The sequence below is a fragment of the Alosa sapidissima genome, chromosome 17 (assembly GCF_018492685.1).
Source record: "Alosa sapidissima isolate fAloSap1 chromosome 17, fAloSap1.pri, whole genome shotgun sequence".
Lineage (NCBI taxonomy): Eukaryota > Metazoa > Chordata > Actinopteri > Clupeiformes > Clupeidae > Alosa > Alosa sapidissima.
In genome coordinates, this window is record NC_055973.1 from 14,519,270 (window position 1) to 14,535,742 (window position 16,473).

At 45.4% G+C, this 16,473-nt stretch overlaps 1 protein-coding gene across 1 annotated transcript in view; it reads left to right on the top strand.

Moving 5' to 3' along the window:
- fndc3bb (fibronectin type III domain containing 3Bb) overlaps positions 1–16,473 on the top strand; it is a 54,796-nt gene that overhangs the window by 33,638 nt on the left and 4,685 nt on the right. The window contains 12 exon segments of the mRNA XM_042067783.1: positions 989–1,113; positions 1,750–1,924; positions 2,879–2,965; positions 4,173–4,308; positions 4,418–4,489; positions 4,666–4,784; positions 5,055–5,160; positions 5,978–6,222; positions 7,180–7,293; positions 8,875–9,024; positions 11,376–11,656; positions 14,420–14,632. Of these exon segments, the coding sequence (XP_041923717.1) occupies positions 989–1,113; positions 1,750–1,924; positions 2,879–2,965; positions 4,173–4,308; positions 4,418–4,489; positions 4,666–4,784; positions 5,055–5,160; positions 5,978–6,222; positions 7,180–7,293; positions 8,875–9,024; positions 11,376–11,656; positions 14,420–14,632 (1,823 nt within the window).

The following is a 16,473-nucleotide window of genomic DNA, read 5'->3' on the forward strand; positions in this document are numbered from 1 at the left end:
CCACCACCACCACCAGTCCCAGTCCCACAAGCAGATAGGGCTTTAATAACCAATTGGATCTGATTTCAAGGCCAACATAATATTAGTTGTGATCGCAGATCTGTTAGAGAAAAGAAAGCTGAGGGAAAGTGAGATGTGAGCTAAGTCGGGTCCGTCTGGGGGCTGCGCTGTTTGGCCTGGAAGGGCTTCAGTTGGGCGAGCGAGCTGTTTGTCTTATCGGCCTTGCGGTTTCCCCTTGTGAAAATCTCAGAAATTAATAAAGTGGAAAGGCAAACCTAATAAGATAGGCTCGCTAGTCACCATATCTCCCCTCATTTCTCTTCCTGTCTCGCAGGCTCTCTCTCTTTTTTTCTCTCACTGTTTCTCTCTCTCCCTCTCTCTCACTGTTTCTCTCCCTCTCTCTCTTTCTCCCTCTCTCTGTCTCTCTCTCTCTCTCTCTCTCTCTCTCTCTCTCTCTCTCTCTCTCTCTCACTGTCTCTCTTTCTCTCTCTCTCTCTTCCTCTCTACTTGAGTGAGACCAAGCCGATAACGCTTCCTCAGCTTATTTCCTCTAGATGTTGTCACACAAGCAGGTGTGTCCCACAAACAGCCCCTGTCTCTGGAGGCTGCTCAGGGGCTCTGACCTCCCTAGCCCAGGGGAGCAGTGGCTCCTTAACAAAACTCCCCTTCATGTTTTCAAAGTCATGTACATGCACACACCTGAATCCCCATTGCTCTCTGTGGGTAATAGAAACATTTGTTGTTGGTTTGATTTGAAGGTTGCATTGGATATTCTAACATAGCCACCTTCATTTTGTTTTGCAAACTTGGGCATAGATGTTTTTGGCCTCAGCAGTAAGCCCTTAAATACAAATTATCCTCTTATACTGTATGCTTGTTTGAGCAGGGACTGCATTTTCTGTTGCTGTTTATGCTGCTTGGTTATGTGGGTATTATGTGGGTATTCATCCTCACTAAGGCTTTTGTGTACGTGTACTTTTGTGTACAGGGTAAAAAGAACGGCACGTTCCGAGAGTGTTACTACGGCAACCAGAGGCACTTTAAAGTTACACGGCTCTGCCCAGCCACAGGCTACACGTTTCGGGTGGCGGCACTGAATGACATTGGGACCAGGTACAATGCCCACCTGTTTTTCCATATAATATGTGTCTCTGTGTGTGGCTATTTCCCTAAGTGTGCGTATGTTTCTTTCCATGTTTGTGTATGCTTAGGTTACATGCATGTGTGCCGCATCTTTTTTATATGTGTGTGTATATAGTTGGTACAGAAGTGACCTTGTATGCAATATAAATGTAGAGAGAAAACCTAAAGCTCTAATAAGTTTTTTGCACTCTCCTCCAGTGATTGAGTACTTCCCTCTCCTTGAGGTGACTCCGAGTTTAACAACTCAGTAAATAACTTTTAAAATGACCTCACATCGTAGCTTCTAGTAGGTAGCGGAGCTACTCATTCAGAGGAAGAAGTCCAGACTCATTTTAAAGATCCTCCACCCTCCCTCAATAATTTATTACTCGGCCCTGATGCTACAGTGTGACATTTATCTCCACGGTGAAAGTAAATAGTGCCTTTATAAATGTTTATGCACTTTTATGGCCCTAGCTTCTATTGCATCTCATAGACAGTGACAGATTCAACTGGACTGGCTAAATAAAATAAAGTCTCTCTCCCTCTCTGTGCTTGCCAGCCGGTCTGTATTAAACCATCTATCTGCTCAGCTCTGCACTGTTCTCTCCTCTGGTTCTCCTGCAGCGGCTACAGCCCAGAGGTGGCCTTCCAGACGACGGGCAGCCAGCCCCAGCTGCCCCCCGCCCCGCAGCTCCAGAGGGCCGGCAGTGGCTGGCTCACGCTGGAGTGGGTGCGCCCTGGAGGCTGTGGCCCTGACGAGCCGGTCACCTACGTCCTGGAGCTCCAGGAAGACAGCCAGGTGGGACGACACATCACTCCTGACCAAAGAGTTTAGCGCGCAACACTGTAAAATCTTCCTAACTTAATCAACCTATATGTTGGCTTATTTATGACTGTGAGTGAAGTAAAGGCTCCTTCACCAAGAGGTCATTGCAACACATTATTCAGTTCATAATGAGGATATAATGGCAGTAGTATACATATTCCATATATTTTGCTGGCCCACTGTGTGTCTCATAACAGACCTCATTACTGGGAGAAGCTGGCAAGGTATGTACCAGGAAGTAAAAAGTGAAAGGAGATAAAAACAATACCTGTGTCAACAAATAAAAGTGAATAAACAAACACAATCTCAAATATTTGTCCATGGGCAGATTACTAAGCAGCTGGAGACGTGCTTGTGAACATCAAATTAGGTTTGCAGTCCCTAAGTAACCCGTTGCAAATTAGGTTTTACACAGCGGACACTTTCATGGAATGCAGATTTGCGCCTTCCAGGAAATGATGACGATGAAATGGCCTTGCCCTCAAGGGAAATATTCAGGATGTCTCAGTCACTGACGATGACTTTGGACACACTGATGAATTGTATGCTACTGACTTAAATCGCATTACTTCCTACCTCCTACTGTGATGCTAAAGTGAGTGTGTCACCACCGTAACTAATGACTAAAATATTTTTCATTCAACAAACTCTTAAATTTTCCTCTTAAATTCAGTGTTCCTCCATGCGACATGGTCTCATTCCTTGATGCTTGTTTGTTATAGCTGTAGCTGTCCATTGTGTATTGCGTCTTTGGTTTGTGGTGACCTTGTGAGTCTATCAGGTCCCCTCCAGGGCTGGAGGTTGTGAAAAAGCTTTTATTGAACAAAAGGCATGTTTGAAAGGCTTATCCTTTTAAATAATTCTCCTACTTCTCTTTCTCCTTCCATCTCTCTCTCTCTCTCTCTCTCTCTCTCTCTCTGTCTACAGGGACCAGAGTTTCACGCCAGGTACAATGGTACAGATGTCAGTTGCAGAGTGGAAGGCCTCAAGCGCAGCACTCAATACAGTTTCAGGGTGAGTCCAGCATCCTCCAAGCCTCAGTGGCTTTCATCCTGCGCATCATACGGAGCAAACCCCAAACCGAGCTGCTAAGCCCACCATGTTAAACAACTTGTAGCTAACCTGCAGCATTAGATCCAGCACCCCCTGACCCAAAACCAGTCCTCACACCTCTTATACCCACTCTCTTCCCCTGGCACTCTGATGTCTCCGGGGGAAGAGCCGTGCTCTGGGGAGGGGGTTGAGTGGATGTGTAATGGGTGTCGCAGGCTCATTTTCTCCGCATGAGTAAGCCAGCGGTGGGGGCACTCGTCCCTCGCTGTGCGGAGGTCAGTGGGAATTGGCCGGGGGCCATTTGGAATCGCTCGGGGCTGAGTCAGAGGCTGCACTCCCCAGAGAGCAGCCTCTGTTTAGCTCCACTGTTTGGGTTTAAGCGGGTGTCTGTCTATATGGCTCACTCGGGGGCAGGTTTACATGAACTTTGGGGAAGACTGTGTTTCTTGGCTGCACTTGCATTGGATGCTTACCAGTTGAGAATGTAAAGAAACTCAGCATCTCATGCCAGCCTGAGTTTGTTGCGTATCTGTTAGATATAGAGCCATTTGGAAGACTAGATCCAATAAAAATTTTTTTTAAAAAAACACTAATGAGAAATTAACTTGATGGGCTGAGAAAATAATGTGGAATTACAACAGATCCAGCAAAGCAACAGACCAAGAATAAAACATTTTTCAAAGTTGGCATTTCATTATAATGTCCTGTTCAGTCTTTGGGCACAAAGTCTTCTTGAGGAATAGTTACATGAAGAGCTTGTAGGAACGTTAGTAATAGATTGGTAATTGGTGCAGTCATCCATTAGCATGATTTATGTCCTCATTTCTACAAAATAAGAGTCAGTCATTATAACAGTTCTTGCCCTCCAAGACACTCATAATAATAGATCCTCCATTCCCTAAGTGGCCTAATACGACACACAGTGTTGGATTGAAGTCTCTACATCCTTGTAGAAATGTATTACTGTTTCTGGGGACACGGCTCAGAGTGTTTGCCCTGGATGCCTTTGTTAAGACAGCCCACTTAAGTTCGCTCTCCAAGAGGCATTCATGTTGCTCAGTTGTACTTGGCAAACATGACTCTCGTTTGCAATCTGGAGTGGGACACAATGCAGACTTGGAATCGCTGGACTGATCTGCCATCCCGTTCCCTTTGTCGCCCCCTGCAGCTCACCGCCTGCAGTGCAGAGTGGAGGATCGGCCCGAGTGCGTTGCTGGTCTGCAAGACCACTCCGGACCAGCCGGGGCCGCCAACCAACGTCGCCGTCAGGGATGTCACTTCGCACAGCTTCTGTGCTCTATGGCGTAAGTGGTGCTTCATGGTGCAGTCACCTCACCAGACTCCTACAGCTCCATTGTGTTTGTCTGGAGGTAATACTTACAATAATGGCTCTCTACTTCTCTTATCCCCCAGAACCTCCAGAAGATGACGGTGGCTCAGATGTTCTGACGTACATCCTGGAGCTCTTGGAGGAAGAGACTCAAGGTATGATGGAATAAAAGCACCTAATGTGTATTGTAAGTGGTACATTGGAGACCATTACTGTTGGAAGTGGATTGAGCCTCTCCCTCCAGAGACACAAAGTGCACCAGCCTCCATGAACCTACATCTAACCTTTTAAATCACTTTGTGTGTGTGTGTGTGCGTGTGTGTGTTTACAGAGGCTCAGTGGGAGGAGGTGTACAAAGGCCCTGCCCTGGAGCGCGTGTGTGATGGCCTGAGGCCGACCACCTGCTACTCATTGAGGGTCCACTGCCTCAGCGCTGGAGGCCAAAGCCAGGTAGGCCAGGAGTCCAGCTTTGTAGTCTGACCACATGTACCAGAACCCACAATGGAACCAGAACCCACAATGAAAACATGATATTATCTGAGTGACTTCAAGAATCAAGAACAATTAAGAATTGTGTTTGTCAGATGAGGAGAAAAAAATATGTATAATATGACAAATGGATCAAATGCATGTGTAGCTCCTGTCTACATTGGCCAATCCATCACAGGAAACTGAATCAGAGCCTGGGTGCTGATTTTCTGTGTGCTGGTGATGTTTCAGCACTCTCAAAGCCTGTCTGTCCGAAGCCTGGGCCTTCCCCCGGCCGCCTGTCAACCCCCGAGAGTCATGGGAAATGTCAAACACAAGGAGGTCCACTTAGAATGGGGTGAGTTGTGTCTCTTTTCAGTATCTCTTGGCTCATTAGTCTGCAAACCCATGTGCCTCCCACTATAGGTATGTGTTTGCCTTAATTAGCACAACTGGTCCAGATATTTTTAGATTTGAAGCCATTAAGTTAAAAGCATTTGCGTTCTGGCCGGTTGGTCTCTCTCTGTTTGTAATTCTGCTAACGAAAGCTTTCATCACATACTAGACACTGGGTAATTAGACAACCCGAACACTCAATGCATTTGTACCTTCCTGTTACCTGTGCCAGGATGCCAACAAATAATTTAGACTCTTCCTCAGGATCCACCACCAAAGAGCCGCCCCCCCACCCAGACACTCACTGACACAGAACACTGAACTCAACATTGAACACTATTCAGTGAGTGTCTATGTGAGCAGCCACTTCAGGACTTGCTATTGCCCCCTTGAATCTGAAACTGAAATAGCCATGCTGGACCAAGCACACACCGACTCCCTTTTCTCGCCTTGTCGAGGCTGTGCATGCTTTTCACAGCCTGTTCCTAATCATTCCCATCGACCCCGTTCCCTTTAAGCTCATCTGGAGGCTGCGTTGCTGAGGAAACTGCTCATTTTGTTTTGGTCTGATGTGTGGGTGTCAGTGAGGGATGTGTGTTTGGTCAGTGAGGTTAGGTGGTACGTTAATTAACTTACATAAGGTCTGTCCACCAGGTTAAAAATAAAAAATTAAAAAAAATAAATAAAAAAACACAAAAAAAAACTCAAAACAAAACAAATTCTAAGATGGGCTTAATGTCCCTCATTTCCCTTCATTTCCTCCCCGTGTCACTCTGCAGATCGACCTGTGTGCGAGGGCGCCGGCGAAGCGGTCGACTTCACCGTGGAGATGTGTGCCGTAGAGAGTAACGCCGAGCAGAAGACAGAGACTCAGGAGGAGGGGGACCAGCAGCAGCAGGCTGAAGCCCAGCGCCAAGCCCAGCCAGTGGAGGTGTACCAGGGAGCGGCCACGCAGTGCACCGTGGGCAGCCTGCTCCCTGGTGCCACCTACACGTTCCGCGTGCGCGCTGCCAACGACGGCGGGGTGGGTCCCATGCATGTGCTTTACACTGATAAACACTGTATGTTAAGATTACACTAACATTGGGTCACTGGATAGCTAGTCAGAAGACAGCTGAGATTGTATCAAATTGAGTGTAAAAGTATAAAAACTCAGATGTTTAGCACATCAAACCAACCAAGTCACTGCCCTCATATCTTTACTCTCTTGCACCATAATGTTATAGCAGCCATTTGCATACAACCCCCCATTTTTTTCCCTGTTGTAATACATTTTCTCTGGACATTTCATTGTCATGGTAGCCACCCTTCCAGCACACTGACATGCTTAATATATAGACATGCTTCATATATGTTTATTTGGTCCCTATAAGGACCATCAATTTGAGCAGAATGCCAGTGGCATTTTTATTTGGCCCAGATTATTCATCATGCACCATGAATGTTATGAAGTGGAGGATGTGCGGTTGTTTGTGCAATTTGTTCCCTCGTAACTATCAGTTGATAAGGTCACTGTATTAAGCAGAGTGTATTAACCATGAAAAATGCTGAGCAGAACACTTTCAAGTTAAAGGTCTTGTGTGCACGCCCCCCCCCCCCCCCCCCCCCATATTGCTTTTTAAATTAAGATGGATGAATAAGGTAGAAGAGTGATGTGGTGAGTGGATACATGTCTTCCTCCCCATTCCTTCATTTGTATCCAAGAACATCCTAAATGTCAATACCATCGCTCTGCTCCTACACAAAACCTTTCCCACTGACCACCCCAGCCTCCGCATTGCCATCGGCAGCACAGTGCTGCAGTCAGCATGGTGCAGTGCTTTTAGCCTCACAAACAGATTGTTTAGCGCTGGGGCCTGCTGGGAGGGGAATTGCCTCTTCCTCTCGGATGTGTGGCAGCTCGGGGGCTGGACTGAGCAGGGGGCTTGGTGGGGTGAAGACGGACGTGATTGATAAACATGCCACTCGCTCTTTTCCACAGGTGGGGCCCTACTCCGAGGCCCTCACGGTCACCACGGCAGCAGGACCCCCGGGTCAGTGCGGTGAGCCCCACGTGACCATGACATCTCACACCAGTGCAGCAGTGAGCTGGGAGGTACGGAGCTCTCACAATCCCACAATACTAGATGGTGGAATTGTCTTTCTTACTAGAATTTCAAGCCAAACTCCAAATTATGTCATTCAAAATGTAATATTGCTCTTCTTTTACAATCAACCTGTTGCTGACAAACCGTAGTGCATTACGCACTCGAGATCCCATTGAATCATGTCTGTCAGATACACACAGGAAGGGTGTTATATTCCTTGTGCTATAGGTAGGGGACTTCCCACAACGACCAACCAAACAATCAAACCTGTTTATACATCCTCTAGATATGGGCAGATGCATATCCTGCTGGATGATTGGCTGAGTGAAGGTGACATGAGTACTAACTGAGTTTACTCGGTGTCCTCATCCTTGGTGTCCTGTCTGAGCCATCAATAGGCTGCTAAAAGATATGAATACTCTTCAGTATCCCAGGCAGCTATCCATCAGTCATTCCACTCTTCCATTCAGTTAGAAGAGAAGACACTTCAGGGCACCGATCATCTACACCCCAAAAGCCAATAGCTTGCATGATGCGTGGAATACTTTTTAATTTAGTATCGATCCATTTTTTTCTTGTAAGCATCTCCGCACCCACTACACAGCTCATAATGCCGCTAATGGGAAAAACAATTGTTAGAAATCAGTTAGTCATCACATTTGGTTTCACAACCACGGTCATCGCTTTCTGGAAGGCATTTAAGGTTGGGGATTAGCCTGAGGTCTCATAAGGTGAGCATCATGGGTGTCTTTGAAAATCTTCTTTCAGACTGGATATATTCTGTTGCACATGCTAAGTAGTGGGTGAATCATGGTACTGACAAAATGTATGTTGAGAGCTCTCAACGCCTCTTTGATGTAGAGATCTTGAAGGTAAAATATTGTTTATAGATTTCAGTGCAATCTATCATAGTGCAGAGGACCTTCCATAGAAAAGCATATTCAAAGAGAAATGAACCTACCTGTGCAACTACTCAAGAGAAACACTATTCATCCCATTATTATGACTTATTATTTACTTATTTACTTACTTTTTTGTTTACTTGAATGTTATGTTTGTCTGTGGACTTAAATTGGTAAAATATGTCTTGTCTTCACCGTGGGATAGTGAGAAACTTAATTTCGATCTCTTTGTATGTCTGGAACATGTGAAGAAATTGACAATAAAGCTGACTTTGACTTTGACTTTGACTTTGATGACTCGCCTCCTAGAGATGAAAGATGATAGAACTCATAAAGAACTGTGTGTGTGTGTGTGTGTGTGTGTGTGTGTGTGTCAACTATCATACTCAACTACTAAAGTCATTCTTGAGACATGGGACACAATATGAAAACCAGCAACAGCTATCAGTTTTAAAAATTAACATATTTTTTAGTGTAAACATTATGGAGGATTATGAATAGAATGTATTAATTTAACCCATTACTGTCTTCCTCAATTTTACTTAATCTGGTAGATCTATTTGCACAAATGAAAATCAAGTAAATGTAGAGGCAGGCCATCACTGTTTGACTCTGGTGGTCACACGGTTGTTTGCCATCCTGCATCAGGCCCTTTACTTGACCAGTCCCATCTCTCCACCTCTACAGAGCTGTGAGCGCTCCGGCGCCGATGTCTCTGAGTACTGGCTGGCCTGGGGCCGGGACCTGGACTCTCTGGAGGTGGTCTACCGCGGCGCGGACACGTCCTGCGAGATCTCCGACCTGGAGGCATCCACGGAGTACTGCTGCAGGTTACAGGTAAGCCACAGGTGTCCACCATCTCCCTGCTACAGGGAGAGACCTCAGCCACATCTCTAGTCTAGTCTAGTCTCGTCTCGTCTCCTTTATTCTTTTTTGCCCCCTTTCGGTGTAAAATCCACTGTTATCCATCGGTTAATGTAATTACATTAGACAGGTGTGTGTGTGTGTGTGTGTGTGTGTGTGTGTGTGTGTGTGTGTGTGTGTGTGTGTGTGTTTTCACAGTAGGCTACACTTCTAACCAGACTAAATGTTAAGCAAGAGGACCCATCTAATCAGTGTGGATCCTGTCAATAGTCCACTAGAATGACAGGCTACATGGGAGTGATACAACTGTCTTCTATGCAAGGACAAGCAGGGCTTTTAGTTGTCCATGATGGCGAGGTTAAAGCAACAACAATACAGCACCTCGGATCAATTGTAAGAAAAGGGGGTGTGTCAGTCATTTAACCGATGACTCAAGCGCATTTGTCAGGACAGACAAGACAGAGTTCTGAAAAACAAGTTGTCATTGATTTCTTCGGAGGGTGTATTTTGGTCTGCCCTTTGTGAGATGATTGCTGGCGAGCTAGTCTTTTTTCAGCCTGCACTACACTTCACTACAAGCGCAGAAGAAAATTGACTTTAGCAATTTTTGTCTTTGTCAAATGCTCCATTATGGCATGGCGAAGGTAAAAGATGTTGAGGGTTCTCTCAAGCTTCACAGACTGTTTCAAACTCAACATCAAAAGAGTGAAGAGTTTTTTGTTTTTATGTGTTTTTTTATACTTCCCTTATTGCCATCCCTCACTTCAGTAAGGAAAACACTCAGACATGCAGCAGCTTCCTCATGGTGTACACTGAGTAATAGTCATTGTAAAGCTGAGACATGTGTCTCTACCATTAAACATTACTTTTGTTTACTTGGTTATGTACATCAACAACAGTGATATTCAAAGGTTAGGTTAGTTTTTGGGGACTCCTTGGTTCAGGTAAGCTGCCAGGACGTTCATTAGGGCATGTTCTAAGCAGGCTCCCAGAAGTGTGAGTCATGACTGACGGCTTGTTAGCACTGTTAGCGCTGTGAATGCTATGACCTTTCGGACCAATTCACTCTAGTCATTAATTGGCTGTGAATTGCAGGTTTCATTATGTTGGACTACTAAAGCAACCTTTTGCTGAAAATGGGGGGGGGGGGGGGGGGGCAAGGCTGTTGATGCAGCAGCCATCTTACTGAAGTCTGCTTTTGTTTCGCCTCGGTTTGATTCAGGAGAATACCTGACCACCGAAAATCTAGCCAAGTGTTCTTCATCTTATATTAAGATCAAAAAATCTATTTGCCATTGTTTTCAGTACAAAGAGACTTACCTGGCGCTCTCTTGTAAGATCATTTTGACTTATTTTAAGGAGTCGTATCAAGACAAATTTACTCAACCCACTGGCAGTCAAATTTGCTTGTTTTCAAGACCGATTTGCTTAACGCACTGGTAGCCAAATTAGCTTGTTTTCATGAAGAGATGTGAGTCTCTTTATGCTGATTTTTTATCTTAAAGGTGCGCTATGCGATGTTACATGGTTTCTAAGTTAAAACATTTTTTGTCATATACAGCAAACATCTCACAATCTGGTAGCTGCCTCTCCTGAATACACTGTAAAGACTGTGGTCTCTGCCATCAGCCCAGGCTCCAAAAACCGCACAAACAGCCTGGAACGGCAACAAAAACGGCCTGGTGCAGCCTGGACCAGGCTGTTTTTATTGCCGTATTTGGAGCCTGGGCTGTCTACAGAGATTTTTGCTGTATGTGAAAAAATGTTTTGGCTTAGAAACTGAGTAACATCGCTTAGAGCACCTTTAAAGCAACACCAAAGAACTTTCCCTCTGTCGCACGCATGCTATTTGTTTATCCAGCACCGGCTTTGCAAATAACAATGTCCACAGACAAGGTAGAATACGTTGCATGATTTATGAAAGTATGATGTATTGCGACATCAAACGCAATTCAAATTTGTAGTTTCTTATGTCTCATTCCATCGAACTACAGATCCGCTACCCGATCTGGCAAACTTACAAAGTGCGGTTATAGCCGATAGAGGGCTGCAAAGCTAATGCAGAAGTGCCGTTCACCCTGTTACAAGTTGATGAACCACTGAAACGATTTTGGAAACATTATTTTAATGTACAAAAAACTCTTTGGTGTTGCTTTAATATACGATTAATAACACTTGGTTAGATTTGATTAGATTTTTTTTTGCAGTGCACAAGGTAGCAGCAGTTCATGAGAATCACAGGTGAAAGAGGATAGCGAGTCGAAGCGTTTGCCTTTCCACCTCCAGACTTCCTTCCCACTGACTCAGACTTTCTGTCCCCACAGGCGGCCAACCAGGATGGGGCGGGCCCCCATAGCGAGCTGGTCACCTGCCGGACCCCCGCAGCCGCCCCCAGTGCCGTCCCCTCCCTTTTCCTCCAGGAGCCCCCGGCCTCGGACACCGACCTGCACCCCCCCTCCACCTGCCTGCCCCTGGCCTGGGAGGAGCCCTTCTGCAACGGGGCGGAGATCACCTCCTACTCCGTCGTCATGGGAGACCAGACATTTACCGTTGGCAATGTGACCTGCTACGTAGTGACGGGCCTTCAGCCGAACAACGAGTACAGGTTTGTAGAGTTTTGGGTCTGGCTGTGGTGGACGCCGCTCTCCCATTGCCCACTCCCCCACCGCCCACTCCTACCCCTCACCCACTCCTACCCCTCACCCACTCCTACCCCTCACCCACTCCCCCACCGCCCACTCCTACCCCTCACCCACTCCTACCCCTCACCCGTAGCCCAGTTTGGAGGCTTCTTCAAGGCTCATTTTCTCTGTGTCTCCCCCTCCCTCTGCTGTGCTGTTCCCCAGCACTACGCATTAGTTGGGACTTGAAAGGTCATTAGTGGTCCATTAGTGAGGATTTGGGCCATTACTGCACTGTTTTGGTACCCATGTGATGAATAGAGGCGAGCTCCATGTCTCTCTATGGGCGAAAATGTTATGCTTTTAATAGAGCCCTCTTCACACTGTCATGCTGACCGGCTTAGGGTAGGACACAGGAGGGTATTTACTTCATGTTTGTAAAATCTGACCAGCACTAGGGACAGCAGTTTTGACCTTATGAGCTTCTTTTTTTACTCATGGAGATGAAGACCATTTTGATTCAAGTCATTTGAAAAATGTACAACCCAAATACCCACCTTTTTAAATGAATTTGCATCCTTAATGAAGCCTTAATAACAAATTACAAAAACCCACAGAAAGAAACCATATTGATTTAACCAGGCAGAAATCCAAATCAAACCAGCCACCAGCTATCTTTAGCTTTCATTACTTGGTACTGTTGATGAGTGTTATTGTTATTAAAGTTCCCATATCCCTTAGCAAGTGATAAGCACACACTACCAGTTTTCTGGTTCAGTGGAGTGTACCAGGCAGACAGGATGGGTTTGTGTCTGTGTCTGCTCTACATTCCCACCTCAGCTCAGCTGTGTGTAACAGCTGCTAAGGAGAGGAGATAAAAGCGTTTACCTGGGTGGGTGATTAATGGCAGAAAATTGCACGGTAGTTCGCATGGGAATAAAGAGCGTTCAGAGGGGGAGAGAACCATTCTCCAGATTCACATTAACAGAAAGGGACAGAAACATTAACAGAAAGTGGTTTTGTGAGACAATAAGTGTGCGCCTTTCCTATTGCCCTTTTATCATCCTCTCTGCATTAGTGACCATTGTAATAGGCAATGTTAATGTGATTCAGTCCATTTACTCATTGAAACCAGTTTCATTACCATTGAGCTAATTTATCTCAACATTAACAGTTAATGCTGTGGGAAGCATTGCATTTACCTAGTAGCATTGTGGGCTCTGAATTGGAACGATCAATGCAAATAGCTTTTGAATCCTCAGCAGTGCCGTTTTCTCCCTGAGGCTGAAAGGGAAGCCTATTGTGTCGGACAATAGCTGTCATTTGAATTAAAACATTCCGTTTAATCGTTTATCAGTTATTTTTATTCTTCTAGGCTGCGCTGTCATCTCTCTCTCTCTCTCTCTCTCCATTCTCTCTCATTTCTCATTTAGTTTCTATCTAATGACTGATAAAATTCTTTTATAATTAGAACCCCACTATATGTGGTGAATGTATGGAGAAACACAGTATTACTCCCCTGTCATCTCCTATCTTCTATGAAACCATTTATGGCAAGGTGTTTAAATGTTTAAGGACTGACATCCTTGAGTTGTAATGTACATGCTAACATGCTGGCTGGCTTGCTTGCATGTTTACCATTGATGGCTGGAAGTTCTAAGACAGCCTTGTGCTTTGCAGTCCTATTCATTCAGGTGAAAACAGAAAAACTGTCCATGCCTGCTGTGTACAATCTGCTGTGAGTGTTGAAGATTTCAACCCCACACTGGATGGTGTAAATGCAGACAATTATGTGGATTATGTGGATAATTGTTGCCTCTGTTGTGGTGAATGGACACAGAATCCAGCTGGTTGCTACTTGGCGAGTCCAGAGAACTTCTCGATGGTGAGCCAGGAACAGGGACATTGGAGACAATTATACTGAAAATGCCCAGTGGCTACTTCACAACCATCCATTATCTAAGGAGCTTAGCTAGAAGCCCATCATAGGTTGTGATGGTTACCAGTGACTCATTTGTAGACAACTTTTCAGGTAGAAAAGGAACATTGCATCTAAATTCATCTGAAAAAGTCTTGATAATAGCCTTACAGATGCTCCTATCTGGACAGTGCATACAAGGTCATTCAAGTGTGCTCTATTATTGAAGGGGACAATATAAGCAGTTGTTGCTATTGCCATCCTGTGCCTCCTTTTATCTTTTTTCCTTTATGATGAGAGATCTACTCTTCTCTTCTCTCCTCACCTATATGGTTCACAAGCACATGGGCTGATGTCACCTGGTGCAGCGTGTGTGCTGCACGTGCACGCATCGGCCGCTGGTCTGTCCGCCTGTCCCTGTGATATCAGTGAGGGCATGGGCCATGGTCTCAGCCGTCTGTGGAGACACTGAGTCTGAGTTCCTGAGGGGAGAGAGCGAGAGAGAAGGGAATGGTGAGGGGGCATGCCCGCACAGGCTTCTCTAGGCACTTTCCCCGGCATTTCAATATGAACTAATGGAGCTGTTTGTTTTTGTGTTTTATTCGTTTGAGGATGAGGGTTTGTTTTAACAAGCGGAAGAGTGATACAGCTTGACCCTATGAGGGCATAATTTGACAGAAGTTAAGTTACACAGACAAAAAAAAATGACACTTCTCTTTGAGTGTATCTGCTTCTTTCGACACAGGTGTGATGAAATACATTTTGAATCAATGGTTTTGTCACCGGTGTTTTTGACATGCTTTTGTTTGGCTGCTCTCCCACCCTCCAGCGTCCAAGTCCAGGCTGAGAACGAGATTGGCGCCGGTCCACTTTGTGAGCCCCTGCTGGTGCGGACCCGACCGCTGCCCCCGGCACCACCCCGTCTGGAGTGCGCCGCCGTGGGGCCCCAGAGTCTGAAGCTGCGCTGGGGGGACAGCAGCCGGACCCCACCGAGCAGCGAGGACATCACATACACCCTGCAGATGGAGGACAAGAACCAGAGGTGAGGCCCTCACCTCCATCACATCTAACCTGCCACTTAACTCTGCTCACACCTAAAACACACTTAATCACTGTGACTTTGCTTCAGTCATTTTCATAGGAGTCTAGCACTTGAGTTTTTTTTATGCCTTTAGTACATTTTCTTACACTTTCTCTGCATTTAGCTTTTATCTATACATTTGTGATGGTCGACACCAGACTTTTAACCAGAGTTTGACCACCACCAGATGAGGTTTTATTAGTCTGGATTAGTCTGGCTTTTGAGAACATTTCCATTCCATTTGTCTGAACAGCCTCTTGTGAAAAACAAAAGCGACATGGTAGCATTAAACAGTTCTCTGAACCACGTCTCTCGAGCTTTTGATTCTTTAACTAATAGACGTTCAATTGGCCTTGAATTTAATCTATTCGAGCAGAACTGATTTGAAATGAAAAACCCTGCCCAGCTAAAGGAGGGTGTAGAGGACGTTTTCATTTGCACCCATCTGAGACGGCAGCGACACAGTGTTCCCTCAGTGTCTGGGAGAAGTGCATCCTCCACGTCTGGGAGCACATTAACTCTGAGCACCCTAATCAGGGACGCTGGTCTCGCCACGCTGCTGGGAATTAGCAAAGCACAGGGGAGAGGTGGACTCGACCTGGAACCCTAATGCCAGTTCAGACACATGGCCTCATCCGAGCCCTTCGGTCTGACCAGTCCAATTAGCACTCAAATGCGTCTGCACTCGCCCCCTCTTTCTCTTTCACTCACCCTCTCCCTCTCACTTTCTCTCCTTCCCTCCCTCTCTCTTCTTTCTCTCTCCCTCACTGATCTGTCTTTTCTTTGTACCCTGTCGTCGGTCATTTTCATGGTCTCCCACTCTCTGGTTTTTGAGTTGTGTAAAAGAACAGAAGGGCTGCCAAGGCTTCATTAGGGTCGCTCAGTGCTCTTTATTAGTCCGCTACACTTGTACCCCTGCCATTTCACTGACACACCAGCTCTTACTCTGTATCTCTCTCTCTCTCTCTCTCTCTCTCTCTCTCTCTCTCTCTCTCTCTCTCTCTCTCTCTCTCTCTCTCTCTCTCTCTCTCCCTCACTTTCTCTCCCTTTCTCTCTCTCACTCACTTTCTCTCCCTTTCTCTCTCATACACACACACACACACACACACATATAGGTAGGTCTCAAAAAATCAGAATATCGTGGAAAAAATTTTTTTACCCCCTAATTTAGTTCAAAAAGTTTTTGAATTGACTTTTCTTGACAATTCTCTCAAGGCTGCGGTCATCCTTGTTGGTTGCTTGCACACCTTTCCCTACCACACTTTTCCCTTCCAGTCAACATTCCATGAATATGCTTTCATACAGCACTCAGTAAACACCCTGCCCACCTTCTGTGGCTACCCTCCTTGTGGAGGGTGTCAATGAGTGCCTTCTGGACAACTATCAAGTCTGCAGTCTTTCCCATGATTGTGATTGTGTTTACTGAACCAGACTAAGAGTTTAAAGTCTCAGAAAATATATATAAGATATTTTGAGATACTCATTTTTGGTTTTCATGACCTGTAAACCGTAATCATCAAGATTACAACAAAAAATGGCTTGAAATATTTTACTTTATATCTAATGAATCTAGAATATATGAAAGATCCAGTTTTTGAACCAAATTAGGGGGGGAAATGAACTTGTCCACTATATTCTAATTTTTTGAGACCTCTATATTATGCACATTATACACATTAAGCACACACACATACACATCATTATGCAATTCCTTATCTTTGATGCCATTTAAATCATAGGTATGTGTGTATGTCTTGCCTATCATTATCAGCTCATTTTAATTACAGCGGATTGTCATGGCC